Source organism: Eulemur rufifrons, chromosome 5, assembly GCF_041146395.1.
Source record: "Eulemur rufifrons isolate Redbay chromosome 5, OSU_ERuf_1, whole genome shotgun sequence".
Taxonomy (NCBI): Eukaryota; Metazoa; Chordata; class Mammalia; order Primates; family Lemuridae; genus Eulemur; species Eulemur rufifrons.
In genome coordinates this window covers 41,831,014-41,853,368 of record NC_090987.1, presented here as the reverse complement: position 1 = coordinate 41,853,368, position 22,355 = coordinate 41,831,014, and the positions used below count along the sequence as shown (strand labels likewise).

Genomic DNA, 22,355 nt, shown 5'->3' with positions numbered 1-22,355 from the left:
GGCTGAAGTGCTGTGGCACTGTCATAGCTCACTGCAGCTTCAAACTCCTGGGTTCAAGTAAATCTCCTGCCTCAGCCTCACAAGTAGCCAGGACTTGCCACCAAGCCCAGCTAATTAAAAGAAAAAATTTTTTTAAAGACAGATATGACTATGTTGTCCAGACTGGTCTCAAACTCCTGGCCTAAAGCAATGCTCCCTTCTCAGCCTCCCAAAGCGCTGGGATTATAGCCACCACACCAGCTAGTTAATTTTGATTTAAATAGCCACATCCAGGCATTATTTTTTTTATCTAGGGGCTCATATGTATCCCATGGGTTTGGGTTTTTTTAAAAACTCTTTCCATGCCAGGCGAGGTGGCTCACGCCTGTAATCCTAGCACTCTGGGAGGCCGAGGCGGGTGGATCGCTCAAGGTCAGGAGTTCGAGACCAGCCTGAGCAAGAGCGAGACCCCGTCTCTACTAAAAAAATAGAAAGAAATTATCTGGCCAACTAAAATATATATAGAAAAAAATTAGCTGGGCATGGTGGCGCATGCCTGTAGTCCCAGCTACCCGGGAGGCTGAGGCGGTAGGATCGCTTAAGCCCAGGAGTTTGAGGTTGCTGTGAGCTAGGCTGATGCCACGGCACTCACTCTAGCCCAGGCAACAAAGTGAGACTCTGTCTCAAAAAAAAAAAAAAAAGAAGTTCCCAATAGCTCCAGGGACTACTACTTCTCTATTCAATCCAAAATGAAAGAGCATTCCATGTGAAGGTCTGATTGGATGAGTTTAGATCCCAAGCCCATTGTGAACAAGTAATGGAATATAATCATTATAAAGGGTAGAGTCAGCTTCCTTCAGACCACAAGGATAACCAGAAGAGTATCAGTAACTCTTGGAAAGATAGGGGGATAGATGTTGAGAAGGCAGCACGCAAATGTCCATTGCAGCCTTGCTACTCAAATTGTGTTCCGTAGCGTAGAGGCATCTTCATCAACTGAAGTCTTGTTAGCAATGCAGAATTTCAGGCCCCACAACAACTCAATCAGAATTCTGATTTTAAAGTTTCCCCAGGTGACAAATTAAAAAACTAAAAATAATTTTAAAAAATAATAAAAAATGTTAAAAAAAAAAAAAAGAAAGAAAGAAAAAGTTTCCCCAGGTGAGTCCTATGCACATTAAACCTTGATGAGTATTGCCTTACAACATCCAAGAGTTCTGGTGATTAGGGATGAAGTCTACACAAGAGACGGAAATTAAAGCCATGTTTTTGGAGATTATCCAGGCTAAAGGAAAAGGGATCCATAAAGAGATTACAGCCAAAGCCCCAAAACATTGCAGCATGTATTGGATCTATAGAGAAAGATGAGCCTGCAAGGAGACCCAGAAAGAGTGGTTAATGGGATAGGAAGAAAACCAGGTGTGCTTGGCATTGTGGAAGCCAAGAGAGAAGGTGTTTCAAAAGGGGAATGTCGTGTTAAATTTTGCTGAGATGTTGAGTAAGATGAAAATAGAAAAGTTTGTCTTGGAGATCAGAATTTAGGTAAAAATAATCAGCTAAATTGTGTGATTTTCTTCAGGCATATTGAGTAATGATGCTAAGGTTCTTGGTGTTGGGGCAGAATTAGCATAATCTTTTAGGCTTCTCTCAGAACTTTTCTTTGTTCACTGAGGAAGTTAGTTTCATCTGGTGTTTCATCAGGCACGGTGCCCTGCTGTGCGGAAGCACAATAGCGACGGTACTACTAATCGGATTCAGTCGCTTCAAATCTCCCACTTGCAGGAAATTTCCTCCTGGACCAGCCCCCGACGCCCTCCGCAGGCGCAAAGCAACCTCCAGCCGCCAGGGGCCGCAGTCGCGCTCTTTGCGGCCGGGGGGGAGCGCGGCCCAGCGCGGCCTCGGCGTTTCCGCCGTGCGTCTGCAGGGCTCCGCGCGCTCTTTACGTCCGGAGCCCCTGCAATAGGCGTTTCCGGCCATTCATACTTCCAGTCGGTCTGTCCCCGGTTGTTGGATTCTGTTCGCTATCGGACGCGAAGGGTGACGGCGCCGCTAGGATGAAGCTTGTGAGGTGAGGAGGTGACCATCCTGGGTGATGGCTGTTAAGGGAGTCTTTGGACCGAGTCCGGAGCCTAGGCTGCCCCCGTTGCTGGAGGCGGGAAAGCCGCGTGCGCGCGGCCTGCTAACGGCCTCAGGCGCCCGCCGCTTCTGCCCCCATCTTGGCCTCACCGCGGGTGCTCGGGCCTGGGTTTCAGATTGGGTCGCGCGGGGATCCCGCGTGCCTTCCAAGAGATGAATGTAAGGAACGAGCTGTTTGTTCCCACCTAGTGGCTTAGAGGCCTTCAAAGTGCAGCGCATGGGACGCAGCTCCCTCTTTCGGTTAGTTACCGGTTTTCATTTTAAGTGGAACTCTGGTCACTCAAGAGTACTTAAAAGCTTCATGAATTTGTATGGAAATAATGAAACCGTTTGCAAAATGAGAAAGGGACTTCTGGCTTCATAAGTTTTGTTTTTTAAGTTCATTTTTGGTACTCTCTAGATTCAGGATTGTTTATTCGACGTGTATTTCCCGTTAAGGTAGGCTTTTGATTAGGAAAATCTCCCAATATGGGGCAGAAGTCATCATTTTCCGTAATTGCGGCTGATTATAGGTATAGGTATATAGATAATAGGTATTTCTCTTGTTTTATTTCTGTAGATTAGTTGAACCTACTGAAGACTTGTTTACTGATTTGAATAATCCTGAACTACCTAGAAAGAGATTTGGTTTTGGTGTTTTTCCCTGAGGTTGAGCCTGGAACATAGCAGAGGTTTCTAATAACTAAGCCAGCAATTATAAATATTTAGCTAGTTTCTTTCCTGTTGCGTCAAGGATTGTCAATGTCAGCCAGTTACTGGGCGCCTGTTACCTACGTGCACTGGTAATAGAATTTTTTAAAAGGCAGAGTCCCTGCCTGGTTGGAGCTTTTCTGTTTAGTAGTGAAGACAGACAAGTAGATAACTTCTAATATGTTTGAAATAATATATAAAACTCTCAATATATTGAGGTTTAGGCATTTGTTTTACCTTTTTTAATTTAAAATTTTATCTTCATTTTGCTTAGCGATACTTGTCACTGACTTGAATCCTTGTTCCTTTTTATTACTGGGTAGTAATCCATTGTATATTTAAAAGCTACATATTTTGTTTAAAACTACTTTGAACTTTCTTGTACAGGTCTTTTGTGAACATAAGCTTTCATTTCTCTTGGGTAAATGCTTAGAGTGGAGTTGGTGGACCATAGCATAGATAATGTGCTTAGCTTCATAAGAAACTGCCAGACCATTTTCCAAAGTGATTGTGTCATTTTGCACTCCCACTAACGATATGTTAAAATTCCAATCGTGCTTGCTCCACATCCTTACCAACATTTGTTGTTTGGTCAGTCTTTAATTTTGGTCATTTTAATGGGTGTGTAGTGATATCATTATCTTGTTAGGGTTTTTTGGTTTTTTGGATTTTTTTTTTCTTTTAGAGATGAAGTCTCTGTAGCCAAGGCTGGAGTTGCAGTGCCACAGCTATAGCTCACTGCAGCCTCTTGAGTAGACTATGACTGATGATGTTGAGTACTTTTCACCTGCTTATTGGCCATTCGTGTATATTCTTTTGTAAAGTGTCTTTTCAGATTGTTTGCTTACTTTGTGTCTCTTCTTTTTATGACTGAGTTGTAGGAATTGTTTCTATATCCTGGATAGCAGTTCTTTGTCAGATATATTTTCTCTCAGTTTGTGGTTTGCTTGTTCATTTCCTTAATAGTGTCTCTTAATGAGCATAAGTTTATTTTGAGGAAGTCTTAATTTATTTTTTTATGATTCTAGATCTTTGTTTACTGTTAAATAAACCTTAGTCTACCTTCAAACCATGAAGGTATTCTCCTATGTTTTCTTCTAAATGCTTCATAATTTTAACTTTTATGTTTTGGTCCATGATCTAGCTTGAATTAATTTTGGGAAATGGTGTGAGTTAGTGGTCTAGGTTGATTTTTTTTTTTTTTTTCTATAGGGATTTCCAGTTATTCCAACATCATTTGTTGAAAAGGCTTTCCTTTGCCCATTGGACTTCTTTGGCTCTTTTGCAGAAAATAAACCATATAAATGTGGGTCTATTTTTGGTGCTCAGTATTCCATTTTATTGGCCTATTTGTTGTTCTTTATATATATATATATATTTTTTTTTTTTTTTTTTTTTTTTTTTGAGGCAGAGTCTCATTTTGTTGCCAAGGCTAGAGTGCCATGGCGTCAGCCTAGCTCACAGCAACCTCAGACTCCTGACCTTGAGCAATCCTCCCGCCTCGGCCTCCCAGAGTGCTAGGATTACAGGCGTGAGCCACCACGCCCGGCCTCTTGTGTCTTGATTCTTACAGTTTTAACCTGTGTATATATTTCTCTAGTCACCTAATTTGTCTTTCTAGAGATTGTATTTTTGTCTCTTGTCTCTAAAATCTTTCTGAATATCTGCCCTAGATTCTCAAAATATGACTGTGACCCTGGCACACCACTTCATTGATGAAAACCCTTCAGTAGCTCTCTTAGCAGAATTCTTTAACAAAGTATAGGGCTTTTCCATTAAAGGAACCTAACAATTCCCTACTCACATTTTTGAGCTTAATATTACATCAGTAGTATCTATAATTACGCTGTACCTTTTGCTATTTCTTACCACTGTGTCTTTACTTTTGCTTCCTTTTGCTACATATTTCCAACTTTTCAGACTTCTTATTAGAAGTCCACTAAGATCCGACTTGCTTCTCCCCATTCTACATTACATTTGTGGGAAAACCTGTCTGTATCTCTGTTGCATTCTACAATTTAGTTATTTTTACATACATTTTTATGTATCTGAGCTTCCTACTAGACTTTGAGCTCTTTGCAATCTTAGTCTTGTTCATATTTAATCCTCATTACCTAGAGAAGGACTACCCCATAATAGCTAATGATGAATACTATTTATCAAAGAAATATCATTAGACTTGCTGGAATGTATTTTGACTTTTTAGAGGCCTCTTTGGTTAATTTCTGGTTTTCCTTTTACTTTCATACAGCAGATTACCTGATTACTAAAGTATTTTATTTTTACTTTAATCCTGCCTGCTTCTAAAAATGATTTGTAGAACTTTTATAGTAAAAGTTATTACTGACTGGGACAATCACAATAAAAGATAAAAATAAAAACAAAAACTTAATGATGGAAGAAAACTATTAGTTCAAAATTCTAGGTACATATAGTTATAATGGATAAATTTAGAGCTGAATTAGATAATTCTTGTTTGGTGAAGTAAAGCAATACTGACTGACTGAAAGAAATTTTTTCCTTGACATATATGAAAAGAGATTAATGACATGAATCCTTTTAAAGTCTGGGGCTTATTCTATCAAACCCCAAGTAATTTCCCGTTTTGTGATAGCTGTCTGTACCACTAAAAAAGTGATGTTTTAAGATTGGCTTTCCTTTAATCATTGAAACATTTTGGCCAACATTATGTAATCCAGGATTAAATGTAGAGGTCATCCGTGGTTCATACCTGTAATCCTAGCACTTTTGGAGGGCAAGGCAGAAGGATCACTTGATACCAGGAGTTCAAAACCAGGCTGGACAAGATCGAGACCGTGTATCTACAAAAAAATTTTTTAAAAATTAGCCAGGCTTGGTGGTGTACACCTATGATCCCAGCTACTCAAGACACAGACGGGAGGATCGCTTGAGCCCAGGAGTTGGAGGCTGCAGTGAGCTATGATGATGTCACTGTACTCTAGCCCGGGGCAACAGAGCCAGACTCTGCCTCAAAAAAAAAAAAAAAAAAAAAAAAGTTATATAGAGATCATGATCCTTACCCTCAACAATAGTAGAGGAGAAGAAAAATCCCATACGTTCCACTTTGTGTGATAGATAATAGGATCTATAAAGTACATATTATAGATTAGAAATTTTGATATGAACTGCATTTTAGATGATATTGTGGGATTGTTTCCTTAGATGTGATTGTGAGGTTATGGTTATGTAGGAGAATGTTCTCATTAGAAATTGCATGCTGGCTTGTCCAGGTGAAGTGGTATTTACAACTCATAGATCACAACCTGTTACACATTCCTTTGTTCTTTCTCTACCCCCACTGCTTCACTTGACTAGCCTTTAAAAAAAAGAAAAGAATGCATATTAAATGTCATAATGCTTGCAACTTACTTTCAGATGTATGATGAAAGTGTAAAAAGTATGTATCAAAGGAGTGGTGGGGAGACAATTGGCAACATTTTCATAATTTGTAAACCCTTCAACTTCCATTTCTTCCCCAGCGATATTTCATAATAAAAACATAGGGGAGAACAAAAATCTAAAAGAAGCGAGGAGGGGATGGATTATTCATTATATGTTATTGTGGCAATTATATCTAGTTGGGGAAAATAATAAAGGCAGATTTGTGCCTAATACTGCACAGAAAAAAAGATGAATTCCAGGTAGATTAAAACTCTATAGGCCGGGCGTGGTGGCTCACACCTGTAATCCTAGCACTCTGGGAGGCCGAGGCGGGTGGATTGTTTGAACTCAGGAGTTCAAGACCAGCCTGAGCAAGAGCGAGACCCCGTCTCTACTAAAAATAGAAAGAAATTATATGGACAGCTAAAAATATATATAGAAAAAATTAGCCAGATATGGTGGCGCATGCCTGTAGTCCCAGCTACTCAGGAGGCTGAGGCAGAAGGAGTGCTTGAGCCCAGGAGTTTGAGGTTGCTGTGAGCTAGGCTGATGCCATGGCACTCTATCCCGGGCAACAGAGTGAGACTGTGTCTCAAAAAAAAAAAACCTCTACAAAACTAGAAGAAACTATGTTTACAAATTGGCATGGGAAATGTTTTTTTTTTTTTTTAAGACAAATTACATACCCCAGAAGGATTAATGAATTTAAAATGTATAAGATGAAAAAAAGTTTGTATGTATGATTAAAGAAACCACAAACTTGAGTGATTGGCAAACTGGTAGAAAATAAAAGAAAAACTCAACCTGAATGACAATGTGTGAATAATGTAAATAGGTAAGTCATAGAAGAAATACAAATTTCCCATATTCATGAAAAGATTCAGTCTCACAAGTAATTAAGGAAATGCAAATTGCCCCTTTTTTCTTTGAAATTAACAGAAATTTGAAAGATTGATAATAACTAGTATTGATGAGGCTTTGCAACAGCAAAATTAGAAACAAGCTAATGTCAGTCAATGGGATAATAAATTATGACATTTCTGTACAGTGGAATACTGTCCAGCTCTCTCTCTTTTTTTTTTTTTTTTGTTTTGGAGACAGACTCTCACTCTGTTGCCTGGGCTAGAGTGCCATGGCGTTAGCCTAGCTCACAGCAACCTCAAACTCCTGGGCTTAAGCAATCCTGAGTTGCTGGGACTACCGGCATGCGCCACCAGGCCCGGCTAATTTTTTCTATATATTTTTAGTTGTCCAGATAATTTCTTTCTATTTTTTAGTAGAAACGGGGTCTCGCTCTTACTCAGGCTGGTCTCGAACTCCTGACCTCAAGCAATCCTCCCGCCTTGGCCTCCCAGAGTGCTAGGATTACAGGCGTGAGCCACCACGCCCGGCCTATCCAGCTCTTAGAAAGAATGATATTGATATGGGAGTCATATATGGGGTATCTCCAAAATAAACTTCTAAATGAGAACTAAAAATTATAGAAGTTATTAAAATATGGCCCAATTTATATAAAAACAAATCTTACATATATGCTTGTGAATGCATAAAAAGTGATCTAGAAGAATATTCTCACACATGTAAGGGGTTAGAAAGGGAGATTTTTACTTTATTAATGCACATTTAATAAGCATGTAGTCTTTCACTACTAATTGTAATTCTTGATTTCTTTTTCATGGCTTACTATAGCCCTAGTATCTTATGTGTCTGGTGTTGAGGTTAAGCTACATAATAGTTTAGAAAATCAAAAATGTCCAGGCCGGCACGATGGCTCACATCTGTAATTCCAGTACTTTGGGAGGCCAAGGCAGGGGGATAACTTAAGGCCAAGAGTTTAAGACCAGCCTGGGCTATTTTAGTGAGACCCCTTTAGTGAGACTATTTAGTGAGACCCCTGTCTCTACAGAAAGAATTTTTAAATTGGCCAGTTATTGGTGGCGTGCACCTATACTCCTGGCAACTTGGGAGGCTGAGGGAGGAGGATCGCTTGAGCTCAGAAATTAAGGGTTACAGTGAGCTATGATTGATTATGCCATTGCATTCCAGCCTGGGTGATAGAGTGGGACCCTGTCTCTTAAAAAATAAAGTTCAAATGACAGTTTGTTAGTGTTATTATGTTCCTTCATAAATATTGAGGGAAAGCTGAAATTGTTATGCAGAGTGTTAAAGGTGAAAATTCATAGTTTTATTCTTTTTATTCCTTTTTGTAGATTTTTGATGAAGTTGAGTCATGAAACTGTAACCATTGAATTGAAGAATGGAACACAAGTCCATGGAACAATCACAGGTATGGAGGTTGGACTTCTTTTATAACACTGTTTTTGGTTTTTTAAATTCTCTTCCACCTACAAACCAGAACTCTGTTTTTGATTGCTTAATGATTTTTTTTTTTTTTTGAGACAGAGTCTTGCTCTGTTGCCCGGGCTAGAGTGAGTGTTGTGGCGTCAGCCTAGCTCACAGCAACCTCAAACTCCTGGGCTCAAGCAATCCTTCTGCCTCAGCCTCCCAAGTAGCTGGGACTACAGGCATGCGCCACCATGCCTGGCTAATTTTTTTCTATCTATATATATTTTTAGTTGGCCAGATAATTTCTTCCTATTTTTAGTAGAGATGGAGTCTTGCTGTTGCTCAGGCTGGTCTTGAACTCCTGACCTCAAGCGATCCACCCGCCTCGGCCTCCCAGAGTGCTAGGATTACAGGCATGAGCCACTGCGCCCAGCCTTGATTGCTTAATGAATATTAATAGTATAGATCCTGATTCTTTTTGTTGGAATTAGTTAATTGATCTTATGTAAGCCTCATCTTAAGTATCTGTGCTACAACCAAGCTGAATTCCCCAGGTTATCTTGTTTTCCAGCTTTTATGCCTTTGCTTGTTTATGTTCCTCTGCCTGGAATGTTGCTTCTTCTAAAATACATTTTAAACTTTTTATTCTATTAGGATTTTATGTTTCCCGTTAGATTGAGGTTAAAGGGTAGAATTTTCGTTTCTGACTATCTTGGGTAAAAAATACGGGAAAGGGAGGGGTGGTTCAGGGAACCATAATTTTACCTCACTAAGGCAATCGTTTTGTTGTTGTTTTTGGTTTTGGTTTTGTTTTTGTTTTTGTTTTTGTTTTTGTTTTTTTTTTTTTGAGACAGAGTCTCACTCTGTTGCCCAGGCTAGAGTGAGTGCCATGGCGTCAGCCTAGCTCACAGCAACCTCAAACTCCTGAGCTCAAGCGATCCTCCTGTCTCAGCCTCCCAAGTAGCTGGGACTACAGGCATGCACCACCATGCCCGGCTAATTTTTTCTATATATATTTTTAGCTGTCCATATAATTTCTTTCTATTTTTAGTAGAGATGGGGTTTCGCTCTTGCTCAGGCTGGTCTCGAACTCCTGACCTTGAGCGATCCACCCGCCTCCGCCTCCCAGAGTGCTAGGATTACAGGCGTGAGCCACCGCGCCCGGCCTTGTTGTTGTTTTATCATTGCTTCTTTTATTTCTTCTTGATTACCTGCAGGGGATTGGTTTCCTTTTTGTTTGTTTTGGTTTTTTATGGCAATCACTGTTAGCATAACATTTTGGAGTATTAATGTTTAAATCTTTACTTTGATGATATTGTACATTTAATATTTAAAGTCCACTGCTATTTCCTCATAGTAGGTACTACCAAAAATTGCAAAATTTCAAAAGAATTGATGAACCAAATGAAAAAAAAATGGTATCTTAGCATATGTTCCCACTGTGAAATATTTAAATTATAAATTTATAAAACAAATTTTTTTAACATGTAAATCTAATATCTGTGTAAGCAAAGAGAAATGTAAAGTATGAAACTGATACTATCGTGAGTATGCTAGGACTTTGCAATACCAGTTGCTGTGGAAGGAAATCAGTACAGTATAAGGTCATGATATGCTCTGTGACCATATCTGAGGAAGTATAATTGCTGTCCTGTTAAAATTCCATAAACAGTGATTTAGTCTGCTCTCTCCAGAGCACTATTAGATGTGTGGAGGCGCCAGAGTATTGTTCTTGACTTTTAGGAACTCAAAATCTAGTGATGGACACAAACACAAATAATGTAAGCCATGGTTTGCCTAACATATAGAAAGCACTTAATAAATGGATGTCCCAGGAGAAAAGTTGACAGTAAATTGAGGGAGTAAAATCTAGTGAAAATCCAATTCCCTCCTGTCGAAATAGAAAAACTCAAACTGTTTCCTCTGCTCTCACAACACCACCACCAGCAACCAACACAGCAGGCTTCTAGGACTGAATGTGAGGGTGGTTCTCCCCACCACCAAGCAAGCCATCAGTTCTTTTTGAGACGGTCTCACTCTGTCAATCTTGGTAGAGTGCAAGTGGCATCATCATAGCTCACTGTAACCTCAAACTCCTGGGCTCGAGTGATCCTCCTGCCTCAGCCTCCCAAGTAGATGGGACTACAGGCCCGCACCACCACACCAGGCTAATTTTTTCTATTTTTAATAGAGACAGGGTCTCTCAGTCTGGTCTCAAACACCTGAGCTCAAGCAGTCTCCCTCTTTGGCCTCCCAGAGTGCTAGGATTACAGGCCTGGACCACTGTGCCAGCCAGACCATCAGTTCTACACTGAACACTAACTGGGTGTCTTTCAATTCAATTCTGACACTGTCCATCTGGAGATAGCATCAGATCCAACAGGTTAAGGGCTCAGTCCCCAGGATTCACCCCCACCCTCACACACACCAGTTGCAATTCTGGGCCTCTTACTTCTGACTCACTGGCTTCAAGTTGGGGTTCCACGACCCCTTCTTTGGGTTCGATGAATTTACTAGAGTGGTTTATAGAACTCAGGGAAACATGTTTACTGGCTTATTATAAAGGATGTTACAAAGGATACAAATGAAAAGATGCATAAGGCAAGGTATGCGGGAAAGGGTGAAGAGCTTCCATGCCCTCCCAGGAATCTCCATGTGTTCAGCTGTCCAGAAGCTCTCTGAACCCCATCCTCTTTGGCATTTTACGAAGACTTCATTGGATAGGGATGATTAACAACCATGTAAAAATGTGATTGGACCAAAAGGGTATGGTCTAATACTAGTAGACTGGGGAAGCCCAGCAGGGCCTATCTGTTCAGTTTCTTCTTGGCCTCTCTGTGCAGCATTCCTTTCTCCAGGGTATGGGGCGAGACCCCTTCTGAATGTGAAGGTCTTATGACCCATAATCAGAAAGGTGGGAGGCCGGGTGCAGTGGCTCATGTGTGTAATCCTAGCACTCTGGGAGACCGAGGCGGGCGGATTGTTTGAGCTCAGGAGTTCGAGACCAGCCTGAGCAAGAGTAAGACCCCGTCTCTACTAAAAATAGAAAGAAATTATATGGACAGCTAAAAATATATATATAGAAAGATTTAGCCGGGCCTGGTGGCACATGCCTGTAGTCCCAGCTACTCAGGAGGCTGAGGCAGGAGGATTGCTCAAGCCCAGGAGTTTGAGGTTGCTGTGAGCTAGGCTGACGCCACAGCACTCTAGCCAGGGCAACAGAGTGAGACTCTGTCTCCAAAAAAAGAAAGAAAAGTGGGAGATCGCAGTCTTGCCTGGGACTGATGAAAAGAGAACACGGAAAGGTTAGAGGGAGATTCTGTTTTCTGAAGCCTAAAGTGTCCCAACATTATAACAAAGACTGTGGGAGTTAGGAGCCAAGAAATGTGGGTGAAAACCAATCGATGTAAATATATATATATGTGTGTGTGTGTGTGTGTGTGTGTGTATCATAATATCACACCTCCCTACTGACAACCACTATTGCAAGTTTCTTACTTCTTGTATGAATATATAGTATACAAATATGTGAATACATATTTTCGTCTTCACAATGAGGATAATCATACTATCTACCATAGGGATATTGAGGATTAAATTGAAATGACTTAGCAATGATGTTCCTGGAACAGAGAAAGTTCATAAATCTTTCCCTCCCCCTGCATGGATCAAGGTCCCCAAATTAATTTTAAGAAAGAAGAACTCTTTCTCTAACTGGGAGAAGGAGGAAAGGATTAGTAATATGGAAAAATTTGAGATGGATTTTGGAAAAGTTGAGAGAATTCATGTTTTCTGGCCTTAACTTTCAAATGAAAGAAATTAAGTAGGTCTTTAGTTATTTCATTTGTTTAGGTATAATTTGGTAAAGGCTTCAATAATCAGGTGTTTCTGTTATAATGCCTTATATTCACCCTGAAAACCTCTGCTTTGTCTTTTGTAAAATCTCATACTAAAAATAGTATCTTAATGGGAAAAGCAGGTTGTGGCAGACCACTCAAAACCTGTGCAACTTTGAAATCAAAGTAGTAACAAAAATATAAAGCATAATTAGGAAGACATCTTTAATTCCTTGTTACAAGGAAAAATACTGCAGTACATATAGGGGCTGTACTTTAAGAGCAAAGGTAAGGATAACTTGCTGGAATAGGGGGTGTAAGGAAGTTACAGAGACAGTGGGAGAACCACGCAATACTCACCTGCCAAGCCTGAGGTAGGAGGAGGAAGGATACAGGACAGTGGGCATAAAACCTGTATACCAATCATGGTTCCTTCCTGGCTTGCTGTATTCCCTTCTGTAAGCATACCTAACTGTACATAACATTAGTGTATTAGGAAAAATCTGTAGGAAGGAAAGACTGCTGCTGGTTTATACTGACATATTCCCCCCATTTTCCGGTTGTATATGTGCTAAATTGTGTCATGGATATTAATTCTGTAGAAAGATGGTATTCTTTTATAAATAAAGTATTTCCTGTGGCTCAATAGAGTAATTGGTTGCCTTCCTTATCATGCTAACAGTTGCCCAATTTTTTTCCTCTTTAGGTGTGGATGTCAGCATGAATACACATCTTAAAGCTGTGAAAATGACCCTGAAGAACAGAGAACCTGTACAGCTAGAAACACTGAGTATTCGAGGAAATAACATTCGATATTTTATTCTACCAGACAGTTTACCTCTGGATACACTACTCGTGGATGTTGAACCTAAGGTGAAATCTAAGAAAAGGGAAGCTGGTAAGTTTGAAACAGTAGAAACATTTTTGCAAATGGTATATTTATACCCTAATCCACTATTCAAAATATAAACATTTGAGAACAACACAGGTTGGTTTGTTTGAAATTTCCTGTAATTGCCATGAGTACATATGGTATTTATTATAGCTCCTGGTGTTGTTATTAAAAAGACTGATGCCTGGCCCGTGCGGTGGTTCCCGCCTACAGCCTATAATCCTAGCACTCTGGGAGGCCGAGGCAGGAGAATAGCTCGAGGTCAGGAGTTCGAGACCAGCCTGAGCAAGAGCAAAGACTGGTGCCTGCCTGTCCTGTCCAAAGGATCGATTGTTTCCTATCCTATTGTGTACAGCCTTGTCATCCACCCTCCCCACTTTGGAAGATTTGGAGATGGACTCTTTATTCCTGATAGTCTGGAATTCCTTAATGACTTGGCATTGGGTACCTCCCCTCTTTTCTCCCTCCATTTTGTAATAATTTCTTCCCTTTTGCTTGCTGTATTCTTCCTGGAATTCTTAATAATTGGCCCTTCTGCTTATCTAATTCTTATCTTTTCTCTTATTTTTCTGTTTGCCTTTTTCTTCTATTTTCTGAGAGATTTTCTTAACCTTCTTCCAGTCTAGCACATCCTTAGTTTTCAAGGCTCCTTGTTCTCTGATCATTTTTCATAGAATTCTGTTCTTGTTTTATGAATATATTTTTTTTCTTATCACTGGTAGGATATTTTGCTGTTTGTACTTGGTATTGTTTTCTATGGTTTCTTTTTTTATTTGATCTCTTTATTTGGTCCTTTACATTAAAAGCTATACTTAAGTATCTTGAGACCTTTAGCCATCTATTATTTAACAATGACCCTAAAAAGAGAATTTCTGGGGAAGGAAGCTGGACTTATTATCTAGGGGGGCTGAGTGTAAGGCTGTTCAGAAATGAGTCAGTCTCCTCACTGAGACCCAAAATTTCAGGATCTGGAAGTCTTTTTCTAGATCTGGTTTTCTCATGAAAAGATTCGCCTACCTTGGGAGACATATATCTGACGGCCAGGAGCAGGGCAGGAGAAAAGGTCTGGGTGTTTTGTAGAAGTTCATTTAATATAGTGACTTTGGGATTTTTTTGCCCTGCACCCACAAGAAATATACTTTGCGTCACGACCATACATACATATAACTGAAAGTCTCAGGAAGAATTGGTGTTAATACATACAAATGCCCCTAAATTTCCTATTTTGTTCTGTCTCAGTTAAAAAAAGAAATCTGGCCCTTTTTTGTGCCCTTCGTTTTGCTTTCCCTTTACTGCAACAGTGGGTCCAGTCCTCATCTGTGGCATACGTATCATGTTCTGTAAACCTATATCTTGCTTTTGCCCTATAATCCTATTTTTCTCTCCTCAATAAAGCTCTTTTTTGTGTTTGCCTTAAAAAAAAATCTGGTTGCAACCCATAGGTTAAAAACATTAATTTAACCCCTCTCTCCCTTCCCGTCAGCCCTGTGCCTTACGCTGTTCTCCGCTTTGCTAGTACAGTCCACCTTGATATCTGCAGGGGATTGGTTCCAGGACCTCCTGCAGATACCAAAATGTACACATGCCCAATTTCCTTTTGTAAGATGGCGTAGAATTTGTACCTGATAGAGTGTAAATGCTGTGTAAATAATTGTTTGGGGAATAATATTAATAACAAGGGGAAAAGTCTGTACATGTTCAATATAGGTACAGCCATCGTTCTTCCCTTCTACCCTCCACATATTTTTGATCTATGGTAGGTTGAAGCCACAGAGACAGAACCCATGTATATGGCAGCCTTTCTGCTTCAATGTTTTTAGGTTTATAATGCTTTTTTCGAAACAGAGTCTTGCTCTGTTGCCCTGGGTAGAATGCAGTGGTGTCATCATAGCTCACTGCAACCTCAAACTCCTGGGCTTAAACAAGATCCTCCTGCCTCAGCCTACAGAGTAGCTGGAACTACAGGCATGCGCCACCATGCCTGGCTAATTTTTTCTATATATATTTTTAGTTGGCCAGATAATTTCTTTCTGCGGGGTCTCACTCTTGCTCAGGCTGGTCTTGAACTCCTGAGCTCCAGTGATCCGCCCACCTCGGCCTCCCAGAGTGATAGGAGTACAGGCATGAGCCACCGCGCCTGGCCGATCTCAGCACTTTTGAAAAGTACTGACCAGTTATTTTGTGGAATGTCCCTCAATTGGGGTTTTAGGTATACTGTTTATTGCTTTGAATGGTAAGACTAGAATCAATGTGTATAAATTTAGAATGTGACTGACTTCAGTGCCATGTCAGGCTACTCTAATATTCATGGCCATCCAAAGATGACATAAGTTCATTTGGGTGTGATGTTCAGCTAGAGTTAGGATGACCAGGTAATAAGGATATTGATTATGATTTGGTCAAATGACTTTTAAAGGAATGGATTTTGAGAGAAAAAGACATGGGGCAGAATTACGGCGTAGAAAGTAAATACAAATGTAAACTGTTTTGCTAATTATTTTATAACCACAACACATTACTACAGAGAATGATCTGTATAAAACACAATAAAGGTTCAAAGATTCAGGTGTTCCCTTAGCAAGGCTGAAAGTTTCAGTCTCTGCTATTTGGAATTTGGGCTGCAGTCCTTGTTTTTGGATGGATCACAGGGTGTGTGCACAGTCCATGCTTTTAACCAGATTTGAGCAGAAGAATTGCCACTTGGCCCAAGTAGAAGTAGATGAAGTGTTTGGTTTCATGTGTCATGTAACTATCAGTGTTCCTCTCCATAATGCAGTGCCAGGTGAGATTGTACTTATTGTCAAACTCCTTCTAGATATGGGCTGCATTGTCCTTTTCTGTGTTATATTAATGTTTCTCCAGTGCCTGAGCAGCACACTCCACAGAGTTCTGTTGCATCTCTTCTAATATGTCTGCACTTTTGATTGCGGCCTTTCAGTGGCACATGGTTACCATGGAGAAGGGGCTGGTTGACTGCGAGGTTCTCCTAGGGAAGGTGCTAACACAGCTCAAGCCCATGAGAGCTGGGGTAGCTACCGACCCTTGGCACATCTCCAAATGCCCTTTAAGGTTCTGAAGACTTACGAGATTGTTATTTGGTGTTACGTATTTAAACTTTCTTGGTTCTGAAGTAATTGCTTGGATTCTGTTCAGTAACCAAAAATCTGGCACAAGGTGTTCATGTTCTATTCTTATTGATAGATCTCTTCCATCTTGTGAGAGGTTCAAGTCATTTGTGATTCATTTCGTGGTGAATTTGAAACATGATGAAAAAATATTTTAAAACTTGACAAATTTCTCACTAAATAAATTTCAATGAAACAAATACGTAATAAAGAATCTCCATAGGCCAACAGTTCTGGTTCTGCATGATAATGAGTTGGGGGCTGGGGGGAATCTGAGGTCTAAGATTAGAGGGAAACTAGTTAAACTTGACTGAAGCTGCTGATGAAGAGAGGCAAAGGGGTGGGGGAAGGTGTGTGTGTCAGTGCTGTTTGTGCTGGCTAGGTAACATTAGTGCAGGAGAGAATTTAACTTGCTTTATTTTTCTCTTTCCTCAGTTGCAGGAAGAGGCCGAGGTCGAGGCAGAGGAAGAGGACGTGGCCGTGGCAGAGGCAGGGGGGGTCCTAGGCGATAATGTCTGTCAAGATTACTGTTTCAAAGTGATAAGTGATTGGGATATTTTTTGTACAGGTTTTGTTTGTTTATGTCAATTTTTAATAAACATAAATGTGGGACAGAGTTGTCTTTTGATTATTTCAAAGTTTTAGTAGTTTCCTGTGTATTCATGAAGTTACCACAGTGAGAGCTAAGAATTTCTGCTAGATCTAAGAACATCATTCTTAGATGATCAGGGTTTAATTTTTTGAACTAAAATTTTTTTATGAATATATATAGAATATAAACCCTTTAACTTGTCATACACTGAGTATTCATTTTTATTACTTTACTCTGACTTTACTCTGAAACCTATCTACAGGTAAAGTAAGAAGTTCTTGGTATTTCAGAAACTAAAATGCTTCTGGAATGGGGTCTAAAATTGATTCTCCTTTCCTGAGTTTTACTCTCTGGAGACTTAGGTTTTTGGTAAAAAAAAAATAATAGTCATCTTCTAAATCAGGGGTTATTGTTTTGGGGGGATTTTTTGTCTTAATGGAGACAGTCTCACTTTGTCACCCAGGCTGGAGTGCAGTGGCATAATCATGATCAGAGCTCACTGCAGCCTCAAACTCCTGGGCCCAAATGATCCTCCTGCCTCAGCCTCCCAAGTAGATGGGACTATAGGTGCATGCTACCATGCCTGGCTAATTTTTGAAATTATTTTTTTTTTGGCGAAGACAGGGGTCTCTGCCAGGTGGAAACCAGGCTGGTCTCAAACTCCTGGTCTCAAGGCCTCCCAAAGTGTTGGGATTACAGGTGTGAGTCACTGTGCCCAGCTCTTTGGCTTTTTTTTTTTTTTTTTTTTTTTTTGAGACAGAGTCTTGCTCTGTTGCCTGTTAGAATGCCACAGTGTCAGCTTAGCTCACAGCAACCTCAAACTCCTGGGCTGAAGTGATCCTCTTGCCTCAGCCTCCCAAGTAGCTGGGACTAAAGGCATGTACCGCTGCGCCCGGCTACTTTTTTTTATATTTTTAGTTGGCCAGCCAAATTTCTTTCTATTTTTAGTAGAGATGGTGTCTCACTCTTGCTCAGGCTGGTCTTGAACTCCTGAGCTCAAGCAGTCTTTCCACCTCTGCCTTCCAGAGTGCTAGGATTATAGGCTCGAGCCACCACACCCGGCCCACTTTGGTTTTTTAATAGGTTCTCAATAGAATATAGTTTTATGTTCTCTTGAGTTGAAACTACAGATAATGTTCACTAGATTATCAGTACGAGCAGTGTTGAAACCTCCTGTTAATGTGGAATGTACCTGTCAGTGGCTCTTTCATCAAGCACTTTTATAAGGGGTCTTTTAAAAACAAAAGGAAAAGACCTATTTTATTTGACAGAAAAACTATTCTTTCCAATTGTTAGTGAGGATTTTAAAAAATTGTTGTAATTCGTTAAGCTTAGAGAAAAATACTCTGAGTGCATACAATTCCTTGTAAAGCTTACTACCGTTTGTTTATATGCTAAGGTAAAAAACCTAACTTTGAGGATGTGGAGGGCCTAAATCTATATTTTCACTTAATTATGCATGTAGGTTTTTGTTTGTTTTTTAAATAAGAAGGAAATTTTCTGCAAAGATGGTTAACCTTAAAAAAAAGTTTAGGTCCTGTAAGAGGGTTGTATAATTTGAGAGCGAGCAAGAGGGTGGGAACGGAGGGTGTGTTGTAAAGAAGTTACTATAAAATTTCTGAATATATATTTTTAAGTTTCTTGTCTCATCAAGTAAATTCAATACTTTGATTTTTCCACAATTGATATGTTTCTTCTGTTGCTCATAAGTCATTGAAGTTATCATGTAGTAATTAGCTATGTTTTCACAAATTATCCAGCAGTGGTTAAACAGTTTTATCACAAATTCTATGATCCAAAAGGGAGTGTGTGTGAAACTCATGATGATTAAAACCTTATATCAGCCTCTTTGCTGTTTTCAGCACCACATGAGAGGACCTAGAGGGAATTTCTAATGACTCTGACCCCTTAGGAAACTCAGAAAAAGTCACCACTCATCCCCTTTTTGTGGGGTCTTCTGTTTTGCTCATGATGTCTAAAGAGTCATTCCTCTCAGGTGCAGAGCAGAGATGAGACAAGATTGATCATTCTCCCTACCCAGGGACATCTACGTATTTGATTCTTCTTTAACTCCCTTTTTCTCTTCAAACATTCACCTTAAGTAACATGTTGATTTTTCTGGGCACTAACTGTTGTCTCACAAGACTAACCATATGCCTCACTGCACACCCCATTCTTCCTTTCTTTCTGTATGCCCTGTCCTCTTCAATACTGAGTTCCCAAATCCTTCTTCAGTGAGCACAGGTCACAGATGTTTCTGTTTTTGCTTTTTCTGGGAGCATCCTCAAACTTTAGCTTAATAAACCTCCATGGATTCGGGGGGAAAAAAAACCCTATGAATATTCTTTGATAATGAATACATTAAAAGTTGAGCTGGCATTACAAGATACAACCAATATGTAATTTTTCTCCATACTTTTTGTAAGTTAAGCTGGGAAATATCTGGATTTTATTCTTTTCCGTATTCTGATCTGTTGGAACTGCCGTTGGTAGGAGCACCAATAGATCACAATATGCCAAGCAGAAGGCAAAAGTCAAAGGACCCCTGTAGTGCAGTGCAGCAAGGTGGAGAGGAGATTCAGAGAAGACCCTGCATGAGTAGTGAATAAACATGATTTGCTTCTGCCCTCATGGAGCTTATAGACTAAAACGGAAGCAGATACTAAGTAAAAATTGGAGCTGGGTACCATAGTGCACACTTACAGTCCCAGCTAGTCGGGAGTATCACTTGAGCCCAGGAGTTCAAGGCTATAGTGTTCTAATGATTGCACCTATAGCCTTCCAGCCTGGGTAACATAGTGAGACCTATCTCTTAAAAAAAAAAATAAAATTTTGTCTAGGATGTTTGCAGTGTGAAACCAATCTGGTTAACAGTTTAAACATGGGAATAAGCCACAGTGGTTACTAGATTGAATTTATTCCACTAGAAGTCATCGATTCATTTTTACATGAAAGGGCTTTATGTGAGCAAAATGCTATTTGAACTGACTACTATCATTAGCTATAAGGGAAGCAGTGCGGTATGAATAGAAAACAGGTTAGACTTTAATATGCTCCTTTTGACACCCCACCAAAGGCATACAGAAAGCACTGCTGCATTTTGCACACACCTGTTAACATTTAAAGATTGAGATTTAAAAAAAGTTACTATGAGTATAGCTAGAACACCCTAAAGTGAAATAATAGACAATCAAATTTCACAGTATCTTTTGATCTAGCATAATTATGTTGGGTTATGTAAAGATGTCTTAGTATTTTGAAATGTATTAATATAGTCAGCAATCAAACAAATTGTGTATTCCCTATAATAAATGCTATGTAACATTCAGTAACAGCATTTGATATTGGTCTTTATTATTTAATATGAAATTCTTGTGGATCTGCAGAATAAGAAGAATTGAAAAGGAAGGGAAATTTTGCAACATTGAGATCTTTTTGTGTGAGAACATGGTAGTGCTGTCTTTATCTGAACCAGCTTAATACAGTTTTAAAGCTTTGTGTATGTATTTCACATATTTTGAGGAAGGTTAGTATGTAATGAGTTTCTGTTTACAAAGAAAAGAATAATGGCAAAGTCTGTAAATGCCCCATGCAATCCTCGGTATTCACAGTAGTTATCTTCTGTAAAGTTGCTATGAATACTGAACCATTGCTCCCAGGGAGAGTACGGGGTACTTTCATGTAAGCCTTTGGTCACAACATTCTCATCAACCGATCAATAAATAACCTTATTTTATGTGTGTTTCTGTTTAAAGACACCTATTTAATATATACTGTTAATTCATTAACACGAAAAGCACAGCTGACAGCACTATAACTCATGCATGAACAAAGCTTATCTAGTACACTTATTTTCTCCAAAAGGTACATCACAGCCTTGAATTTAGGAACAGTAGATTGCACTAAACCTTGGGACCACTTGAAACAATGAACTCTCCAACAAAAATGCAAAAAATGTGGCTCTAAATAGACCATGGAAAGGACATTTGTTTACAGCATGAGAACTGAAACCAGAAGGCAGAACAACACTTCGTCCAGCGTCAGCTGGGAACGTGCATATCCACACATGACTGTGAAAGCGCTGCAGGTATTGATTTTGGTTGGTGTTACAAATAAATTTTAGCAAGTGGGCAACTCCCAAATACAGAATCCATGAATAATTAGGATCTGCCATATTTAACATAAATTTTTTTTTTTTTTTTTTGAGACAGAGTCTCACTCTGTTGCCCGGGCTAGAGTGAGTGCCGTGGCGTCAGCCTAGCTCACAGCAACCTCAAACTCCTGGACTCAAGCAATCCTCCTGCCTCAGCCTCCCAAGTAGCTGAGACTACAGGCCTCGCCACCATGCCCAGCTAATTTTTTCTATATATATATTTTTAGATGTCCATATAATTTCATTCTATCTTTAGTAGAGACGGGGTCTCGCTCTTGCTCAGGCTGGTCTCGAACTCCTGAGCTCAAACGATCTGCCCGCCTCGGCCTCCCAGAGTGCTAGGATTACAAGTGTGAGCCACCGCGCCCGGCCTTAACATAAACTTTGATAAGATTATACTTAAGTATTTTATGTTTTGTTACTATTTATGCCATTCTGCTTGAATTCTGACTGTATTTCATTTATTCTAAGATGGACTTTTTTTTTTTTTTTGAGACAGAGTCTCGCTTTGTTGCCAGGGCTAGAGTGAGTGCCGTGGCGTCAGCCTAGCTCACAGCAACCTCAAACTCCTGGGCTTAAGCGATCCTACCGCCTCAGCCTCCCAAGTAGCTGGGACTACAAGCATGTGCCACCATGCCCAGCTAATTTTTTCTATATATATTTTAGTTGGCCAGATAATTTCTTTCTATTTTTAGTAGAAACAGGGTCTCGCTCTTGCTCAGGCTGGTAAGATGGACTTTAATTTAAAAATTTTTCATATCTCTGACATTGGGATGCATCTTAAATAGCATAAATTTAGATTTGGCATTTAAATTAGCAGGCATTTTTTCTTTGTTAGTACATAAAATAACCATGCATCTGAAAATCGATGTCTTAGATTTGATGAACTATGGAAATTCTAGTCTGGTTCATTTAGTCTTAAGTAGAGGTTACTATTATACAACCACTTTGTGTTGAAAGTTTAATATGCATTGTGAATTTACAAGGAGAGTAAGATTTTCCATGTCTCCAGATCTCTGTAATTTTCCCATTTTGTGGAACAGTGATAAAAATCAGTTTTAGCCTTTCTTAAAAAAAAAATTCCTGACTCATAAAACCAAGAACAGGGGAGAAAGGCGGTACATGGGCAACGTATGTAACCTGCAATTCTGTATCCCCCATAACAATAAGATAAAATAAAAAAAATAAATAAATGGCCGGGCGCAGTGGCTCACGCCTGTAATCCTAGCACTCTGGGAGGCCGAGGCGGGTGGATCGCTCAAGG

General features: G+C 39.7%; 1 protein-coding gene and 1 pseudogene across 2 annotated transcripts; one reads left to right on the top strand and one right to left on the bottom strand.

Moving 5' to 3' along the window:
- Window positions 1-1,916: 1,916 nt before the first annotated feature.
- Window positions 1,917-16,967, top strand: SNRPD1 (small nuclear ribonucleoprotein D1 polypeptide). 2 transcript variants are annotated; one of them, XM_069468197.1, is made up of 4 exons: window positions 1,917-2,047; window positions 8,418-8,494; window positions 13,159-13,227; window positions 16,782-16,967. In XM_069468197.1, exons 1-4 carry the CDS (start codon window positions 2,034-2,036, stop codon window positions 16,856-16,858), a joined length of 237 nt encoding a protein of 78 aa, XP_069324298.1. In that variant the 5' UTR covers window positions 1,917-2,033; the 3' UTR covers window positions 16,859-16,967. The 2 variants fall into 2 exon arrangements, with proteins under 2 accessions (XP_069324298.1, XP_069324297.1); XM_069468196.1 differs by having other exon boundaries at window positions 13,036-13,227.
- LOC138383364 (dynein light chain 1, cytoplasmic-like) lies at window positions 15,847-16,167 on the bottom strand (annotated as a pseudogene).
- Window positions 16,968-22,355: the final 5,388 nt, after the last annotated feature.